This window comes from Terrapene carolina, unplaced genomic scaffold (genome assembly GCF_002925995.2).
Source record: "Terrapene carolina triunguis isolate 2854851 unplaced genomic scaffold, T_m_triunguis-2.0 Scaffold58, whole genome shotgun sequence".
NCBI classification, from domain to species: domain Eukaryota; kingdom Metazoa; phylum Chordata; order Testudines; family Emydidae; genus Terrapene; species Terrapene triunguis.
In genome coordinates, this window is record NW_020664409.1 from 78,293,281 (window position 1) to 78,310,010 (window position 16,730).

Below are 16,730 nucleotides of genomic sequence, written 5' to 3' on the forward strand. Positions count from 1 at the left end.
TGTAGACAGTTAAATCAAGAGGAGACTTCATTTAGAGCCTTAATGGAAAACTAAAAATTGAACAACTATAGCTAGTAATCTCTCTGGAATATACTGGTTACCTCCAATGCATCACTTGTAAATCCAAAAGATTAACAATTTAATTCATGAATTTAGAATTTTTAAAATTCTTTAGCATATAAGTCTAAACTAATGGTTCTAAAACAGGAAAATAGATATATTACAACTGCTAATGACTAAGATTTTTCAAGAGAGCCTAACGGGACTAGGCATTCAACTCCCACTGAATTTTAATAATTGGAGCACATAACACTCTTTAGATGCCTTTGAAAATTCAAATCAAGTTCTTGATACAAGTTTTGGCTAAACTGCTGCTGTATACTCCAAAAAGTTTTGAATACAGGACAAAAAATCTGAACTGACAGGGAAACTAAATATCAATTCTACATTTAGAAAAGATGCTAAATGGCCATAGAATTACATGCAGTGATAGTACTCTTCCATGGAAGTACCGAATATCTTTTCCAACAAGTTTGTTAAAATCTTTCACAGTATAGTGAATTATACTGTATCACAAGAGTTAAGCAATGCAGCTGCTGAAAAATCCACCGAACTCAACCAACTGCTTCACTGTTATTACACCATTACAGCCCACCAGCAACCCACCAGTCTACATACCAGAAAAATTATGGCAATGTTCCCTAAAAATTAGTAGGCTCCATGGGCTGGAAGTAGGACACTAAAAGTGGCATATAACATACAAAGTGAAAATATAGTCATGTATGTCCATCTGCAAAAGCATTCAATGGCAACTCACTCCCTAGAAAAGCCGAGTGGGGGATGATACTTTTGCTAATGCTACTCATTAACAGATGATGCACAAATATGATTAAGTACAGATGGAATGTGGTAAATATGAATAGGTGATAGCATATTAACCACTTACACCTATATACCTTTATCAATGGAATATGAAATAGTGTTTCAGAATGGACAATCCCCACAACTAAGGCAACAAACATCCCTGCTGCAGCACTTTTTGCGAACAAGCAGTCACTTGGGTCTGTTCTGAAGCTACTTATGCTCCCCTTCACAAATACATAAAATTTTGTTTTTTTATATATGCACTTCAGAGAACTGTATACCAAAAAAAATACAGGTGGATGATTAAATTCTGCCCTCTTCCTTTGGTTCCATTACTACCCAGCTTTAGGTTACAGTGAGTACTTATAGCAAGTGTAAGTAGATGCACTTCCATGAAAAAGTACCACTGTAAACCTTTAACCCTGAAATTAGTAAGAAGCACTTGTTTTACAGACAGTTTGAGGAAGAAGGCCTCATTACCTCATTCAAGGACAGACCACTTGTTCCTGGATTTTTTGGCTGAGCAAAACAAGGCCCTAAACTCAACTGCATTTTTCAATCTTAACAATAACTTTGGAACATCAAAAGACAACTCTATTGATTTTGATGTAAACCGAAACACCACAGACATTGGATTCAGAGCATAATCAGGCTTCCTGATACTGCCTACACATATCAGTGGCAGCAATTTAACTTGCTGTGTGGAGAAGATATTTCCGTGAGAGGCCAAAGAGTCTTACAGGGAGGTTTTGTGGGAGAAAACTCTAGTGAGTGGACGAAAGGAGGGATACACAAGGGAACAGAGGTGGGAGTGGTGATGAGGGAAATCAGGGACCCAGAAGAGGAAAAGAGGTAGGGGGCATGGAAACAGCGACCTGCAGTCAGCAGAAGGATTGGGAAAGGGAAAACAAAGCCCGGAGAGGGAGGTGCAGGGGGGAATGGAGGGCACAGACCCAAGCATGGAAGAGTTGCAGGAACTCCCCAAAACAGAAAAGCAGGGAAGGCGGCACATAAGGATCTTAAGAGGGCAACGGAGGAGCCCCTGGTGTGTGCAGTGTGCTAGGCCTATAGAATCTATGAAGTATGCGTCCCCCAGTACTACTTTCCATTGTAAATTGTCAGCTATTGCTCTCGTTTTAAGTGAGCACCTAGCAATTGGCATAGGCCAATGCTTGTCTGAAGCCCTGCATTGCCTTACATCTGTTAAGTGTTTTGACAATGCCTGTACACATACTATGAAGTTCCAAATCCTTTAGAAAGTATTCCTTGACCATTTTCCCACACTTCCATTTCAGAATAATTCCAGTTTAAATGGAATACTGGTAATACCAGGGTCACAGGAGGTCAGCAGCAGAGCTGGGAACAGAACCCAGGTCTCCCAAATCCCAATCCTGTGCCCCAACAAATAGACTGTGTTCATGCTATTTATTTTCATCTACCACTTTTATATGTTCCCAGCAAATTACAAATGTAGCATCATAAAGCTCCAGCAGAACCAACAACTGTCACATTCTGGTAATGTCACAAATACATTAGCCTAAAGGGCTTCCTCCCCCGGCTTTCCTAATCTATCAATTTAGCAATTAGGACATCAATTACTTCCACTGTGAATTGTGGTGCAATATTTCATACCTTGCAGTGTTACCTGAATGACCCTGCAAATACTGAGGGAGAGCAGCAGCTTAAAAAAGTCATTTATTTAATGACCAAGTAGAGTACGAAAGAAAAGTGAATACATTCATTTAAATGGAGCTTGGTAGGAAAGCATAGGGAGCCTGAGTAGTTTTTGCATGGAACTTTGTAAGGGCCATGAACTGTATAAATGGAACTTTGTTACCCACACTTAAGATCCAGTTGTCTATATAAAAGCAGAGTCAGTAACTATGCTCTCTGGTCAGTCTCATTTCTCTCTGAAGTTAGGTTTGCTATGTAGATAGTTGTAGGCTAGTCTATAGAGTCCAACTACAAAAACTTGTAATTAAAGTAAGTCTTTTCATTTTCACTCAGATAGTAATATTATGCAGATCCCTATGTAGAATATGCTGCTAAAATATGCTGTTGTAGTTGATTCTCTCACCTAGTAACATGGGCTAAAATGAACGTGGGCTGGATTTTACCGTTTGCCCATCTCACGTCATTGAATCTGGTACAGAAACTTCTTGGTATATAGTAGTTTAATTAAGGAGTCTATCTGGGACATCTTATCAGTCAAGAAACAAGAGTGAGTTTAGCTATAAATGTTAGTTCTTTACCTAAAATTTTAACCTTGATAATTAGGTTGCACCTTTGAAAGCATTTTTAAAACCAGTCACTTGGATACATAATATAGTAATATTCAAACTTTTTTTTTTTTTTTTTTTAAACCTAGCATTTAGAAGAGCAATTTTCTTAAAAAGGTCACTGCCCAGGGCATTGTTTCTTCTGGATGGTAGCTTAGTCCAAACAGGTTTAGTTTTGATTAAGAATAACTGGACTGGCCACACCCAGATGAGTAAGATTTTAGCTGGCTGAAGTCAGTTAAGTATGCTGAGTAGTAATTATCTAAACAGATAATTTATATTTCTGATCACCAAATACAGCAAACAATTTAAAGTCTCTTCTGAAATCTGAAGGATAAGGACAGGCTTTTTTTTTGTGTGCTTGTTTTTCCACACAGATACCTTAGATTAAAACATGTTGAAATAGTTTAATATTTTAGTTTCCTGCTTTATTTTTTAGCAGGAACAATCCTTGTTTCAGAATCTGGTTTTCATACTTGAGAAAAAAAATACTTCAGCGTTTGATTGCAAACACTGCTGTCTGCAATAAAATATTTCTTAATTCTGCTGAAAGATTTATGAAGCTGTTGGCCTTAAAGCTTTATAAATCTAGTTTACAAGGCTGAGTTTTGTGTTAAGTCTGCCTAAGCAGTGTCCCTTTAAAAAAATCCTGTTCTCTCCCATCAATATGAGACCTACTGAAATAAAATTAGGAATTAGCAGCTCTGGGTATTAGTCCTTAATCAGATTGAAGCACACTTCACATTGAGAAAGTTGTTTTAATAGTGTTACATCTGTCTAAGTTAGGCAGTTCCATAGGCACTTTAAAGTTATCCTTATATTAACGTTAAGACACATTAAAGCCCTGTCTGCATGGGTACTTTTAGTGTGCCAATCACCAAGGAAGATAGACCCTAAATAGAACTAGACAGTTAGGATGATGCTGAAATTGCCATATTCTCTTCTATACCTTTGGAGAAGTTGTATTCTATACATTTCACTTCATTCTAAGGGATGATCACATCACATTTCATCTAGTGACTATCCACCAGACAAGATTTAAAGTGTCAGTGACCTTAATAGAAGTTTAAAATAAGGGTTCAGCTAAAGTGTGCGCACCATTTTAATCAACACCTGCATGTATCTTGCTGATTTTACAACATATACATGTATAACTTGAATTCTTATATCACAAAATTTCAGTGAAGTCCTTGATTTACTGTAGCTGTTAACACCAGCAATAGGATTTCTACCTCAGCACACATGCAAAAGCTCACTAGCAATGAGTTCATTGTATACCATTATGTGTGTATTATTGTAGAGTTTGAAAAATTTAGGTAACTAGATATTTCAAAAAGTGTTTTTGGCACCTGAATCATCATAATTAGAAACTTTAACATTCAGCCCTCATATTAACAAGTCTTATTCTAAACTGCAAGCCATAAAAGTAGCCTAATCCTAGAGACCATCTTCTTTGTTCTAACTTTTTATCACTAAAAGCTGTAACTTGAAGAGGGCATCAGTAGCTTTGCTACTGCCTCCTTGTGCAGACAGTTTTCTGCATGGCTGAGTCATAACTAACATTACATCATCTTACCCAGGGAGGGGCACAATTTCCATAGTGAGAATTACAACCTCATACAAGCAGCACAGTATACTGAAGATTCCAGATACAAAAGTAATCTGGGTTATGTGAAAAAAAATATTTCTTTGAAAGAAACCAGGTTCAAAGCCCCTTAATTAGTTCATTCATAGATAAGTATTGTGTCAATATTTTTGCTTATATACAAACATGTATAATCAAGAAATCAATGGAATATAAAGTCTATGTACAATAAAGAGTTTCAACAAGTTTGCAAAAATGTTAAAGTTGATGCCAACAAGGACTTTAATACCAGTTTTGGAATTACGTATTTAAGGAAGAGAAGTCACTCAATTACTGAGCATTGGCCTGTTAAACCCAGGGTTGGGAGTTCAATCCTTGAGGGGGCCATTTAGGGATCGGGGCAAAAATCTGTCTGGGGATTGGTCCTGCTTTGAGCAGGGGGTTGGACTAGATGACCTCCTGAGGTCCCTTCCAACCCTGGTATTCTATGATCTAGTTTTGTTTTTCAGACATGGTGGTAGGGGGAGATTTTGGATGCTTTGCATAGAATGCCTCAGTTTTTAGCAAGGGACCGAAAAATAGTAGTTTAACAAGGCCAAAACTATTTACACCCTGCAATATTAAGCAAACACAGATTAAATACAGTTATCTCTCACCAACACATCATTGCAGATGTCTCTTAGCTCTGTCTCAATTTTCTCTCTGTATTCTCGGGCCATCTGCTGTTTTTTCTCAGCACCTTCCGTCTTTTGTTCAATACTCGAGACGACTCTCCAAGATGACCTACGGGCTCCTACGACATTTTTGTAAGCAACAGAGAGAAGATTCCTCTCCTCATTGGACAACTCAGCTCCTTGCTCAGTCACAGACTTCATGCAGCCTGCCATGTCATCATATCTCTCAGCCTGCTCAGCCAGTTTGGCCTTTTGCACCAGCTCATTTTTATCCATGCTGATTTTTCTGAAGAGGGAAAATAGGAAGGCATTATTCAAACAATATTCATCAAGGGCAAATTAGCCTCATATGTAGAACATGAGTTTTTTAAAATATAGAATATTCTAGCTTGTCAGTTATGCAACTAAGGCTCTCAATGCTTGGACATTTATAAAACCAGTGACTTAAAAGTCTTCAAGCCATGATATTTCTACAAATTCAAACCTTTAATTTAGCACTTCTAATCTTTTATTTCAGAGATCAAATCACACTTGGAAGGTGACCATTTCTGTGCTGTCCCAAGTATGTAGACAATTCAAGTGCCTCTTGCCACTGCTCAGAGTTTTCTTCAGACTACTTCCAAGCAGCAGCATCATCATTAAGTTTATCAGTTTCATTATTCTGATGATTAGAGAACAAACTGGAAGCAGCATCAGTGGCTGACCATTAAACAGTTCAGAGGAGGACCAGCCCAAAAAATAAATGAAAAACAGAAATTTAAAAAAAACACCCAAACAACTTCAGACTGAAGTAGTAGCACAAAACTCCCAACTCCCTAAAGAAGTTTAGGCTCTAGAATGAAGAAAAATAACTCTGCACCAGCCAGGAGTTTTTAAACTTTCAGATACTTACTACCCAGAGGTTGATATCACAGCTTAGGCCCTAATCATACATCCACATACACTTGCAGCCCTCCTAGAAGAGGAGGGGATGAGCTTCTCACCTGGGCATTGCTCTTCCACCTGGCTGGTTATGGCTTGATGGGCAGTGAAAACCCTCATTGGGATGCAAGTGTTAGCTGGGTGCATTGTAGCCCTTTTGGTCTGCATCTTAACAAGCTCTTTCAATATACTGATCTAACTTGATTAAAACATACCCTTTTGCATGTCAGAATGGTCAGAGTCCACCACCCCCACACTCATTATGAACCAAAGACTCGTGAAATATCTGGTAATTATTTCAAGCCCTGCAATATGCAGTAGCTATAAGATTCCTTGGTATCTTAACTGATGAAACTAAAACGTGAAAACTCATTTTACCCAAGTATATTGTGTTTTTATATTACTTATTCCTATTGCCATCCCATTGCTCCCCAACAGTTGTGGTTTGGCTTATATAAGTATATTTCACATAAGACTACTGGGAATTGAATTTGTATTTAAACTCCATGAAAAAAAAAATTAGATATTCAGAGCTCAGGTCATCTCAAGGGTGAAGGACGTTTCAGTAGCTGTTTGAACCAACACTGTTAGAGAACAGTTACTCCATTTCTATGTAATATTTGTTAGGGTGGATAAAGGCCGTGACCACACTGCAAACACTGTTAAGAAGCCATTTTATAGAATGCTTGCAGCTACAGCAATGTTACCACCCAGCATAGATTAGACAGGGTAATAGTGGGTAAAACATTATCTGAAAGCCAGTTGATCAAACTGCGGTTACTGGCTAGCCAACGCCAGCAGACTGGCACGGCAGGATCCTCGACAGCACTGCTGCGCTTTAACAGAAGAGAAGCTACTTTCGAAGCACAGCGATGGTCGGAAAATGCCAGTCAATTCCTCTGTATACTAGATCGCGTCTTGACAGCATAAAATGGTGCTGTAGGAGCTCTCCGCAGCGCAGGGCCGCGGTGCGCGCTTGCAGCCGGCACGGCTACACCGACCGCGGGGCGGTGGGGAGCAGGGCGGCTACAACATGAAATCGACACGGCGTGGGCGAGGAGGGACAACCGGGCCAGACTCCACCCGCCGCCCCTCCCGCGCTGCGGCCGCCGCCGCATCCGCCCGGCTCCGAGACAGGCAGCCTCTCCGCTGGGCTCTTTGTCATGGCGGATCCGTGCCAGAGCCCAGCCCACTGTGCGCGCTAACCCCGCTCACCTCAGCCCAGCGCCGGGGGGAGGAAGCGGCCGCGCCCCCGCCCCGACACAGAGCGACAGAGGGGAAAGCCGCAGCCCGGCGCCGTCGCCACACGGGCGAGAGAGGGGGCGAGGACCCCGCCTCGCGGCGCCAGCGCAGTCACCGCCCTACAGGAGCTGCCGTGGCCACTCGGGAGCCCGGGCAAAGCGCCCATTACACGCCCCGCGGCCGGGGGCCCCAGCGACCCCCCGGCTCCCTCCGCGCCGGGATCCGGGGCGGGGCCACCGCAGCAAGCGCTCCAGGAACCCCGCTCGGCCAGGCGGACGCAGCGCTGCCGGCGGGAGACCACACCCAACCAGCCAGCCGCCTGCGCCCCACACGCTACGCGCCCTGCCCCAGGCAGGCGGCCCCCCTGCCGGCAGGGCCCCGCGCGCCCAGGTGGGGAGGGTCGCACCGGACCCGGAGGGGCTGCGCCCCCCGCTGCCTCCCCAGTCCGACACGGCGGGGACGAGCCACCGCCCAGCAGCCTCACCTGCCAGAGCCCGGCCAGAGGAGCAGCCCCCGCTGACCCCCTGCCCCGGGTCACACGCTGCTGCCCCCGCCTCCCCCAACGGCTCCATCTTCCCCCTCTCCAAGGCAGCAACCTGGCAGGGGGGACGGACCCGGCCTCACCTGTGCAGCGGCGGCCACGTCCGCAGCGGCGGAATAGTTACCTGGGGGCCAACTCCCCCGCGCCTTGCCGCGGAGCCCGGCGCGGGGAGCCGCCCTACTGCCTGCAGAAGGACCGGGGCGGGGGCGCCGCTACCCCGCCAGCTCCTTCCCCCCTCGCGGGCGCCCCGCAGGGCTGACTATGCCGTGGGCCCCGTTACCTGTGTAAGGAGGAAGCGGCGGCGGCGCGAGTGTCTCTGGGCGGGTAGCCGGCGCGGACTGTACCTCTCTAGCCCTGCTGCTCTCTCCGCTGCAGCCTCTCTCCCAGCGCCGCACACGGGGTCTCCGCCAATCACTGCGCCGCAACGCACGGGCACCACACTGCCCGTGACGTCAAACGGGGCCATGGCAACCGCGAGGGAGCGAGCGCCTGCGCCCGCGCCTTCCCCTCCGTCCCACAGGGCGGGGGCCGCACCAACCGCCGCTGGCGTCGGCGCGCGCAGCACCGCGGGGGACACGCCTAGCTCCGCCACAGCCCCTGCCGCGGGCGCGCGCCTTTGCCTCCAACTGCAGCGTGTGAGTGAGCAAGCGCCTGCGGGGTCCGCGCCGCTCCCCTGGCGGCAGGGCGGGGAGAGGCCGCGCACCGACTCTCCCTTCCCCCACACAGACCTGCCACAATGGCGCCTCCCGTCGGAGAGGGGCTCCCTCCTGCTGACCTGTTCGAGGTGCTCTCACTGGGGCGTGGGAGAAACTGCCCCAATCCCCTACCCTGGCTCGCTAGGGCGGCGCGTCTCAGTTCAAATAGCCCCAAATGTGGCTGGCTGGCTGAAGCCCCGGCTCCCGTGTGGCACACCACGTTTCAAAGCAGTCTGAGTGACCGTGCAGCAGCTCTTTAGAGCAGTGGGTTTCAAACTTTTTTTCTGGGGACCCAGTTGAAGAAAATTGTTGATGTCCGTGACCCAACGGAGCTGGGGATGAGGGGTTTGGGGTGTGGGAGGGGCTCAGGGCTGGGGCAGAGTTTTGGGGTGTGAGGGTGAGAGTTTCTGGGTGGGGCTGTGAATGAGAGGTTCAGGGTGTGGGAGGGGGTCTGGGCTGGGGGTGCGGGCTCTGGGGTGGGGCTGGGGCTGGGAGGTTTGTGGTATAGGAAGAGATTCTGGGTTTGGGGGGCTCAGGGCTGGGACAAGGGGTTGGGGTGTGGGAGGAGGTCAGGGCTGGGGGTACAGGCTCTGCGGTGGGGCCAGAGATGAGGGGTTTAGGGTGCACAAAGGGGTTCTAGGTTTAGGGGTGGCTCAAGGCTGGGGCAGGGGGTTGGGGCACAGGCTTACCTCCGGTGGCTCCCGGTCCGCGGTGCAGCCAGGGTGCAGAGGCAGGCACCGTGGAGCCCCGTGGCTCCCCTGCCTAGAAGTCAGACCCGCTGCTGGCCACTTCTGGGGTGCAGCACAGTGTCGGAACAGGGTAGGCACTAGCCTGCCTTAGCTGGGAAGCATCGCAGATGGGACTTTTAACGGCCCGGTTGGTGGTGCTGACCAGAACGACCCAGTGCCTGACATGCCGCAACCCAGTACTGGGTTGCGACCTGAACTTTGAAAAACGCTGCTTTAGAGCACTTAGGAGAGTTGAACTTGAAGCAGAAAACTGGTTTTACCCTTCACTCTAGCAAAGCTCATGCTCTGCTGTCATCCATCGATCTGAGTTTTATGCCGTTGCCCATCACTGGAGGATCTGAGTGCCTTAAACAGAAAATCGATAGCAGTAGCAGAGTCCCTAGTGGCCTTCCTGGAGTCTCTGGCACTTCTCCCTTTATGGGGTCAGACCTCTGCTGGGGAAAGGGCTGAGGGTTTCAGGAGGGTTGGGGGAGGGTTGAGAAGGGTTTTGAGAATAAAAGGTGTGTTTGAATTGTGAGCATTACTTATGATGGAAAGGCTTCCTCTGACAGAAAATTGCAACGTTATCTAAAAATGGTCAGACTGGATCCACCCAATCAATTGGTCTACAGCCAGCTCACCTTGCCAGAGAATGCTTTGTCCCCTACTTCGCACATTTGTCGTCCTGGGTTATGAGGAAAGGTTAAAAGAATTGGGCATATTTAACTTAGAGAAAAGAATATTGGGGACAACACGATAACAGTCTTCAAATATGTCAAAGGCTATAATACTCCTGAGGGAATTCTGCACCAAAAGAAATTTCTGTGCATAATATTTTAAAATTCTGCACATTCTATTTTTTGTCAATAAATAAACGTGAAGGCTCCAGACTGGCAATGGGGAGCACAGGCCACTGGCTGCATGGAAGTGGGAGATCACCCTGCAGCCCCTCTCCGCCGCACTCCTCTCCCCCCGCAGGACACGGACTCAGAGGTGAGACGGCACTGATCCCTGACACACAACAAGGGCAGGGCCTGCCCCAGAATCGCCCAGGGCCCTGCCCCTCCACGCCAGGTGCACCAGGTGTGGCCAGGCAGGCTCAGCCCAGCAGGATCCATGTGGGGGGTGGGGGATCCAGATGTAGGATTCTATGTGGGGCAATCTGAGTGCAGGTGGCTCAGTGGGGGATCTGGGTATGGGGGGGGATCTGGATGCACAGGGCTCATTTGGGGTTTCCAGGGAGGGACAATGGTACTCTGCAAGGGGGTCCAGGTGAAGATGGTTGGGGCTCAGAGGGAGAATCTGGGTGAGGGGGGATGGGGCTCAGCAGGGGCCTGGGTGCTGGGGGAATGGGGCTTGGTGGGGTGGGGGTCCGGGTGCACAGGGCTCATCAGGGCGAGGGTTGGAGTACAGGGGGATCACTGGGAGAGTGGTCTGGATGAAGGGGATGGGGTTCAGTGGGGAGGGTCTGATTGGAGGAGGCGAGGCTCAGCAGGCTGGGGATTTGGATGTGGGGGGCTCAGTGTGTCCCTTTCTCTGTCCCGTTGATCCATTCACTCCCTAGACAACTTCTAGGCATGTCCTCTCGCCTTCTCTTTCTCTTTTTTGTCTGGACTGCGGAAATGGCTGTAGACTTATAAATATAATAAAATGACAGAAGTGAGGATGTTGTCTCTAGATTGTTCAAAAGTGATACCAAGGAACATCATATGTTCATTTTTAGGTGGTGACATTTCTACAGTAGTTTTGACTTATTCTGATCTGCCACAGCCCCTTCTTTATCACATGCCCTAAGAACTGTAGTCAGGTTTGTCAGAAGCTAGCGTACATTTTATTCTATTCTGACCACCCCAATTGCCTTCAGACCTTGTTTTAACTTTACATGATACTCTTTCTTGGATTTCCCACAAATTAAAATGTCACCATTTAAACTTTCACTTCCCCCAGGACTCACAAAATCTCATTCTTTTTCCTTTGGAAGATTTCTGGAGCACTTGTGAGACCAAATGGGAGGTAACAAAAGTAAGGTGTTCAGAATGGTGGGGCAGAACTCACCAGAATTCACTAGTTACATCTGGTGAGGAAAAATTATTGCTCAAAATAAATTTGAAGAATATACCTTTTCTTCTTTACTGCTTCATCTGTAGGACTGTGCAGATACAGCGGTCTCAGTTTTTTTTGTAGCATACATCATAAAGGAACATCACTTTATTGGTTCCGTTACACCATTCTTCTCCATCATATCTAGTTCTTGTTTCAATTTTAGAAGCAATGGGATTAGTACCCTTGCAGCTGTGATGATCCAAGGAAATATACATTGCTCACCTTTGTTTGTGCTGCCTCCCTGATTAATTGGCTTCAAAAAGATATATTCCCACTACCATCCTTTATTATTACATTTCCTGCATGCCTCCACTGGCTCAGCAAACCTCATCTATCCTGTGTTTTACTTTATCATGCCTGTTACATTTCTGTCCAGGGAACTTGGTATTCTTAAAAGACTTATGTTAGGGGGTGTGATGGGGTATACTTGGCCTTCCTGGCTCTCTGCTGGAGGCCCCATGGTCCAACTACACCTCACCCAAGAAAAGGAGCAGTGAAAGTGAGTCTTCCAGGCTTTCCTAGAGAAGCTGCATGGAGCAGCCAATCAGAGCCCACAGGGCTCAGATAAAAGTTGCTACAAGGCCTTAGCAAGTCAGTTCTTGGCTAGGACTGGAGGGCCTTCTCTGGCCAAAGAAGCCTGAACTGGAAGCGAGAATCTACTTCTGGCTGCATTTTGCTTAGCTGGGTTTGTAGAGTGATATAGCTATATCTTAAAATCATTAACCCTGAGGTATAGGTGAAGCAGAAAGGGGCAGGTAGGAAGAGGTCCAGGGAAGAAGCAGCAATGAATTGAAGTGAGTGGTACATGGCTGCTGATAATAGGGACCCTGGGTTGGAACCTAGGGTAGTGGGTGGGCCTGGCTTCCCCTGCTGTTCACAGAAAGTGGTGTAAACCCCATGAAGGGGGCAGGACTGAGTTGGGAGCCTAAACAAAGGGCTGTATTTAAAGGGGCCCAGAGCTAGGACTGAAGACCCTACTAAAGATGAATAAATTATTTATCAGAGTTTATAATACCTTGGAATGGGTTCATCTGGGCTTTGTGACTTGGCTGGAGGGTTGTGCCAGTAAAGAACTGCCAAGTGAGTTTCACAACCTTCAAGGGGTGCCAGGAGCAGGAAAAGGAACTGCAGTACTGCATGCAGCAGCAGGGGGTGCTCAAGAAGTGTGTATCCCCTGTTACAGGCGGCTTCCTTTTTCCTCAAGAGAATTTTTTTCTTTGCTGCTTTCTTGCACCATGCTTCTGCAGTTTTCTTGCTGGATGACTTGTGTTTTCACTATCTCAGACTGTCAGGCGTACTTGTCAACATCCAGGAAGCAAAAACCAGTTGATCATGAATTTGTAAAATTATAGAAACTTGCATACACTTACAGATTTGCATAAAAGTACATACAAACAGAGTAGGTGGGAGGAAGAGGGGGTGGACAGAGAATGACCCCAAAATATCCTTCTCTTTCCCTCATAGAATCATAGAAGATTAGGGTTGGAAAAGGCCTCAGGAGGTTCATCTAGTCCAACCCCCTGCTCAAAGCAGGACCAACCCCAACTAAATCATCCCAGCCAGGGCTTTGTCAAGCTGGGCCTTAAATTCCTCTAAGGATGGAGATTCCACCACCCTCCCTCCACAACACATAATTATTTCTCCCCTAACATAATTATTACCCCTCCCTCCAACTATAACCTTTTAGAAGGTGGATGGGGAAGCAGGGCAAGGCTATTCACCTCTTCCCAGGCCTCCTGAGGTGGCCGCAGGGCAGAGTTTTTTTCCAACTCCTCTCTCCCGTGGGGAAGGGGCAGCACATCAGGGAGAAGGCCTTGTACTGGGGTTGACAGCACAAGAAGCCAGTGGGAGCAGCTGCTTGCTAGCTGGCTCTGGAAACACAGGGGTCCCACCACATCAACTGGGAGATAGAAGCATTGCTTTCTCCCTGTGCTAAGGGAGTAAGGAATGCATCAGTCTATGGAGCAGTTTTGATTGACTGCCTTTCTCCAGGAGGCAGGAATATGAGGAATAGCTTATAGCAGCCAATTGGAGGGAATTTCCCCAGAGGCTAGGAATTTTCTCAGCAGCCCCCCAGAAGGGTCTGCAAATATCTAATCTATGCAAGAATCCTGTAGTTTCAGCAGGTCTGTCATGCTTTTGTAAAGCTTTTGATACTGTTTCACATGACCTTCTCGTAAACAAACTAGGGAAATGCAACCTAGATGGAGGTACTATAAGGTGAGTGCAAAACTGGTTGGCAAACCATTCCCAGAGAGTCGTTATCAGTGGATCACAATCATGCTGGAAGGGCATAACGAGTGGGGTCCTGCAGGGATCAGTTCTGGGTCTGGTGCTGTTCAATATCTTCATCAGTGATTTAGATAATGGAATACAGAGCACACTTATAAAGTTTGCAGACGATACCAAGCTGGGAGGGGTAGCAAGTGCTTTGGAGAATGGGATTATAATTCAAAATGATCTGGACAAACTAGAGAAATGGTCTGAAGTAAATAGGATGAAATTGAATAAGGATAAATGTGAAGTACTCCACTTAGGAAGGAACAATCAGTTGCACACATACAAAATGGGAAATGACTGCCTAGGAAGGAGTACTGTGGAAAAGGATCTGGGGGTCATAGTGGACCACAAACTAAATATGAGTCAACAGTGTAACACTGTTGCAAAAAACGCAAACATCATTCTGGGATGTATTAGCAGGAGTATTGTAAGCAAGACACGAGCAGTAATTCTTCCGCTCTACTACGTGCTGATTAGGCCTCAACTGAAGTATTGTGTCCAGTTCTGGGTGCCACATTTCAGGAAAGATGTGGACAAACTGGAGAGAGTCCAGAGAAGAGCAACAAAATGATTAAAGGTCTAGAAAACATGACCTATGAGGCAAGATTGAAAAAATTGGGTTTGTTTTCTCTGGAAAAGAGAAGACTGAGAGGGGACATGTTAACAGTTTTCAAGTAGGTAAAAGGTTGTTACAAGGAGGAGGAAGAAAAATTGTTTTTCTTAACCTCTGAGGATAGGACAAGAAGCAATGGGCTTAAATTGCAGCAAGGGAGGTTTAGGTTGGACATTAGGAAAATCTTGCTAACTGTCAGGGTGGTTAAGCACTGGAATGAACTGGCTAGGGAGGTTGTGGAGTCTCCATCATTGGAGATTTTTAAGAGCAGGTTCGACAAACACCTGTCAGGGATGGTCTAGGTAATACTTAGTCCTACCATGAGTGCAGGGGACTGGACTAGATGATCTCTCGAGGTCCCTTCCAGTTCTATGATTCTATACTTATGGCACTGCCTATTGTAGAGTTAAGTCAGACACTAACTAATTTTCTGACAGTTCCTTGCTTAAAATCCTAATTACTAGATGGTCTTTTATATGTTCTTTATTGAAATCAAAGTCACAAGGCTGTACTTGTACATTATAGTACCCTTACAAAGTCTTCCATGCATCCTTCAGTAACAGCGTGACTGTTTGTGTATTACATTCCTTTTTGAAATTGAACATTCATACTTTTTAAGAAGGTGTCATAGTTATTCCAGTCTCCTTCCTCAGCAAAGGCTAATGATTTATAAATATTTTCAGCTTCATTCCTCATGATGTAGATTAATGAGTGTATTTCATCACTCTCTGTGGCAAGCTTGGCTGTGCTTTGGAATCTACTGATATGTTCCTTCCTCTCAGGATATTTGGTCAGCTGATCAAACTAAAAAACTTCTGGGGCATTCAATTTTTGAATTTTCTCTTCCTTCTGTTTGTATTGGTCCAAAACTAATCAACTGAAAACACCAGGTCATGTGACAATGGTTTAAAAAAATCACAGAAAGAGCTCCTTCTTTACATTTTCCTTGTTCAGTGATGGATTAGGATAAAGTGAGTATTACTCCTAAAGCTATGCACATTCTTGCTCTCTGCTTCACTGAAAAGCTTCTGCCTAGGACCCCTTGGGGGGTTCGAGACTAAGATTTCCAAAGGGATCTGCACCTTCATTTGAAAATTTTTAGGGGTCTGCAAACAAAAAAAAGGTTGAAAACCACTAGCCTAGAACCTTCTCCAAACCCCTCTTTCCTGTTTGGCTTCCTCCTGAAGTCTTAAAGAAACAATACACATATCCTCCTCAGAAGATGCAAAGAACTAGTACAACCTGAAGTCCTGTTTAGGTAATCCTTGTAGTCATATCTTCAGATGACTTTGGATATGGAGTAATATATTAATGCAGATCTTGGTTGCAGATGTCCACATTGAGGATACTTCAGACATTATCTGATAGAAGAGATCTATTTGTTTGAACATAAGAACAGCCATACTGCGTCAGACCAAAGGTCCATCTAGCCCAGTATCCTGTCTTCTGACAGTGGCCAATGCCAGGTGCTCCAAAGGGCATGAACAGAACAGGTAATCATCAAGTGATCCATCCCCTGTCGCCCATTCCCAACTTCTGGGAAACGTAGGCTAGGGACATGCTGCAGGGAGCCCCGGACCCTTTAAATTGCCAGCCTGGGGAAGCTGGTCCGGCACGGCGTACCGGCTCTTACCGGTATGCCGTACCAGACCATACCGGTTTACTTTCACCTCTGCCTGGTGGGTTCTTGGATCCAGTGGAGCTTGTTTTGAAAATCAGGCAGCTTGATGTTGTTTGGGGGTTGTTAACATTCTTGTAGGAGAATCAGTTTATTCCTGTGTTTGAAGTTGGCGTGACAACATTAAATGCAAGCTGAGATGCAAAATGGAAGAACAAAGTTCTCTCTCTAGAATTAGATTGACTAAATTAATTAGGTCACTTTGGGGTGTAAACGAAGAACTGGATTTGGGGTGGGTACTGTTACCATTGGAACCATCAAGAAGTCATATAATAGACCTGCCAGTCATAAAACAGGCTTCCAGTAATTTACTGGCAATCTAAGCTGTAATGTTTGAAAACATGGGTCTAGAATAGATCATATCCCTGTGTAGGAACCAGCATGAGGCCTACGTATCACTTAAATCACACTCTTCTATTCTCTTCTGGTTCTTACACCAGGCCTATCACTGTGGTATATCTATGCCTTCCAAAGATACATAAAACAAATACTAACATGCATCACATGAAATTCCTTCTCCATTTCTC

The 16,730-nt window shown here is 45.9% G+C and overlaps 1 protein-coding gene across 4 annotated transcripts in view; it reads right to left on the reverse strand.

Moving 5' to 3' along the window:
• Window positions 1–8,513, reverse strand: part of YWHAZ (tyrosine 3-monooxygenase/tryptophan 5-monooxygenase activation protein zeta) — a 31,271-nt gene extending 22,758 nt beyond the window's left edge. The window contains exons 1-2 of one of the 4 annotated variants that reach the window (XM_024203302.3): window positions 8,387–8,513; window positions 5,385–5,688 (exon numbers count right to left, since the gene is read on the reverse strand). In XM_024203302.3, the coding sequence (XP_024059070.1) occupies window positions 5,385–5,678 (294 nt within the window). In that variant the 5' untranslated portion in view covers window positions 5,679–5,688; window positions 8,387–8,513. Of the gene's footprint in view, window positions 1–5,384; window positions 5,689–6,385; window positions 6,578–7,538; window positions 7,634–8,386 lie in introns of those variants that run through there. The other 3 variants (XM_024203304.2, XM_024203303.2, XM_024203301.2) reach the window with 3 other exon arrangements.
• Between the last annotated feature and the right edge of the window lie 8,217 nt (window positions 8,514–16,730).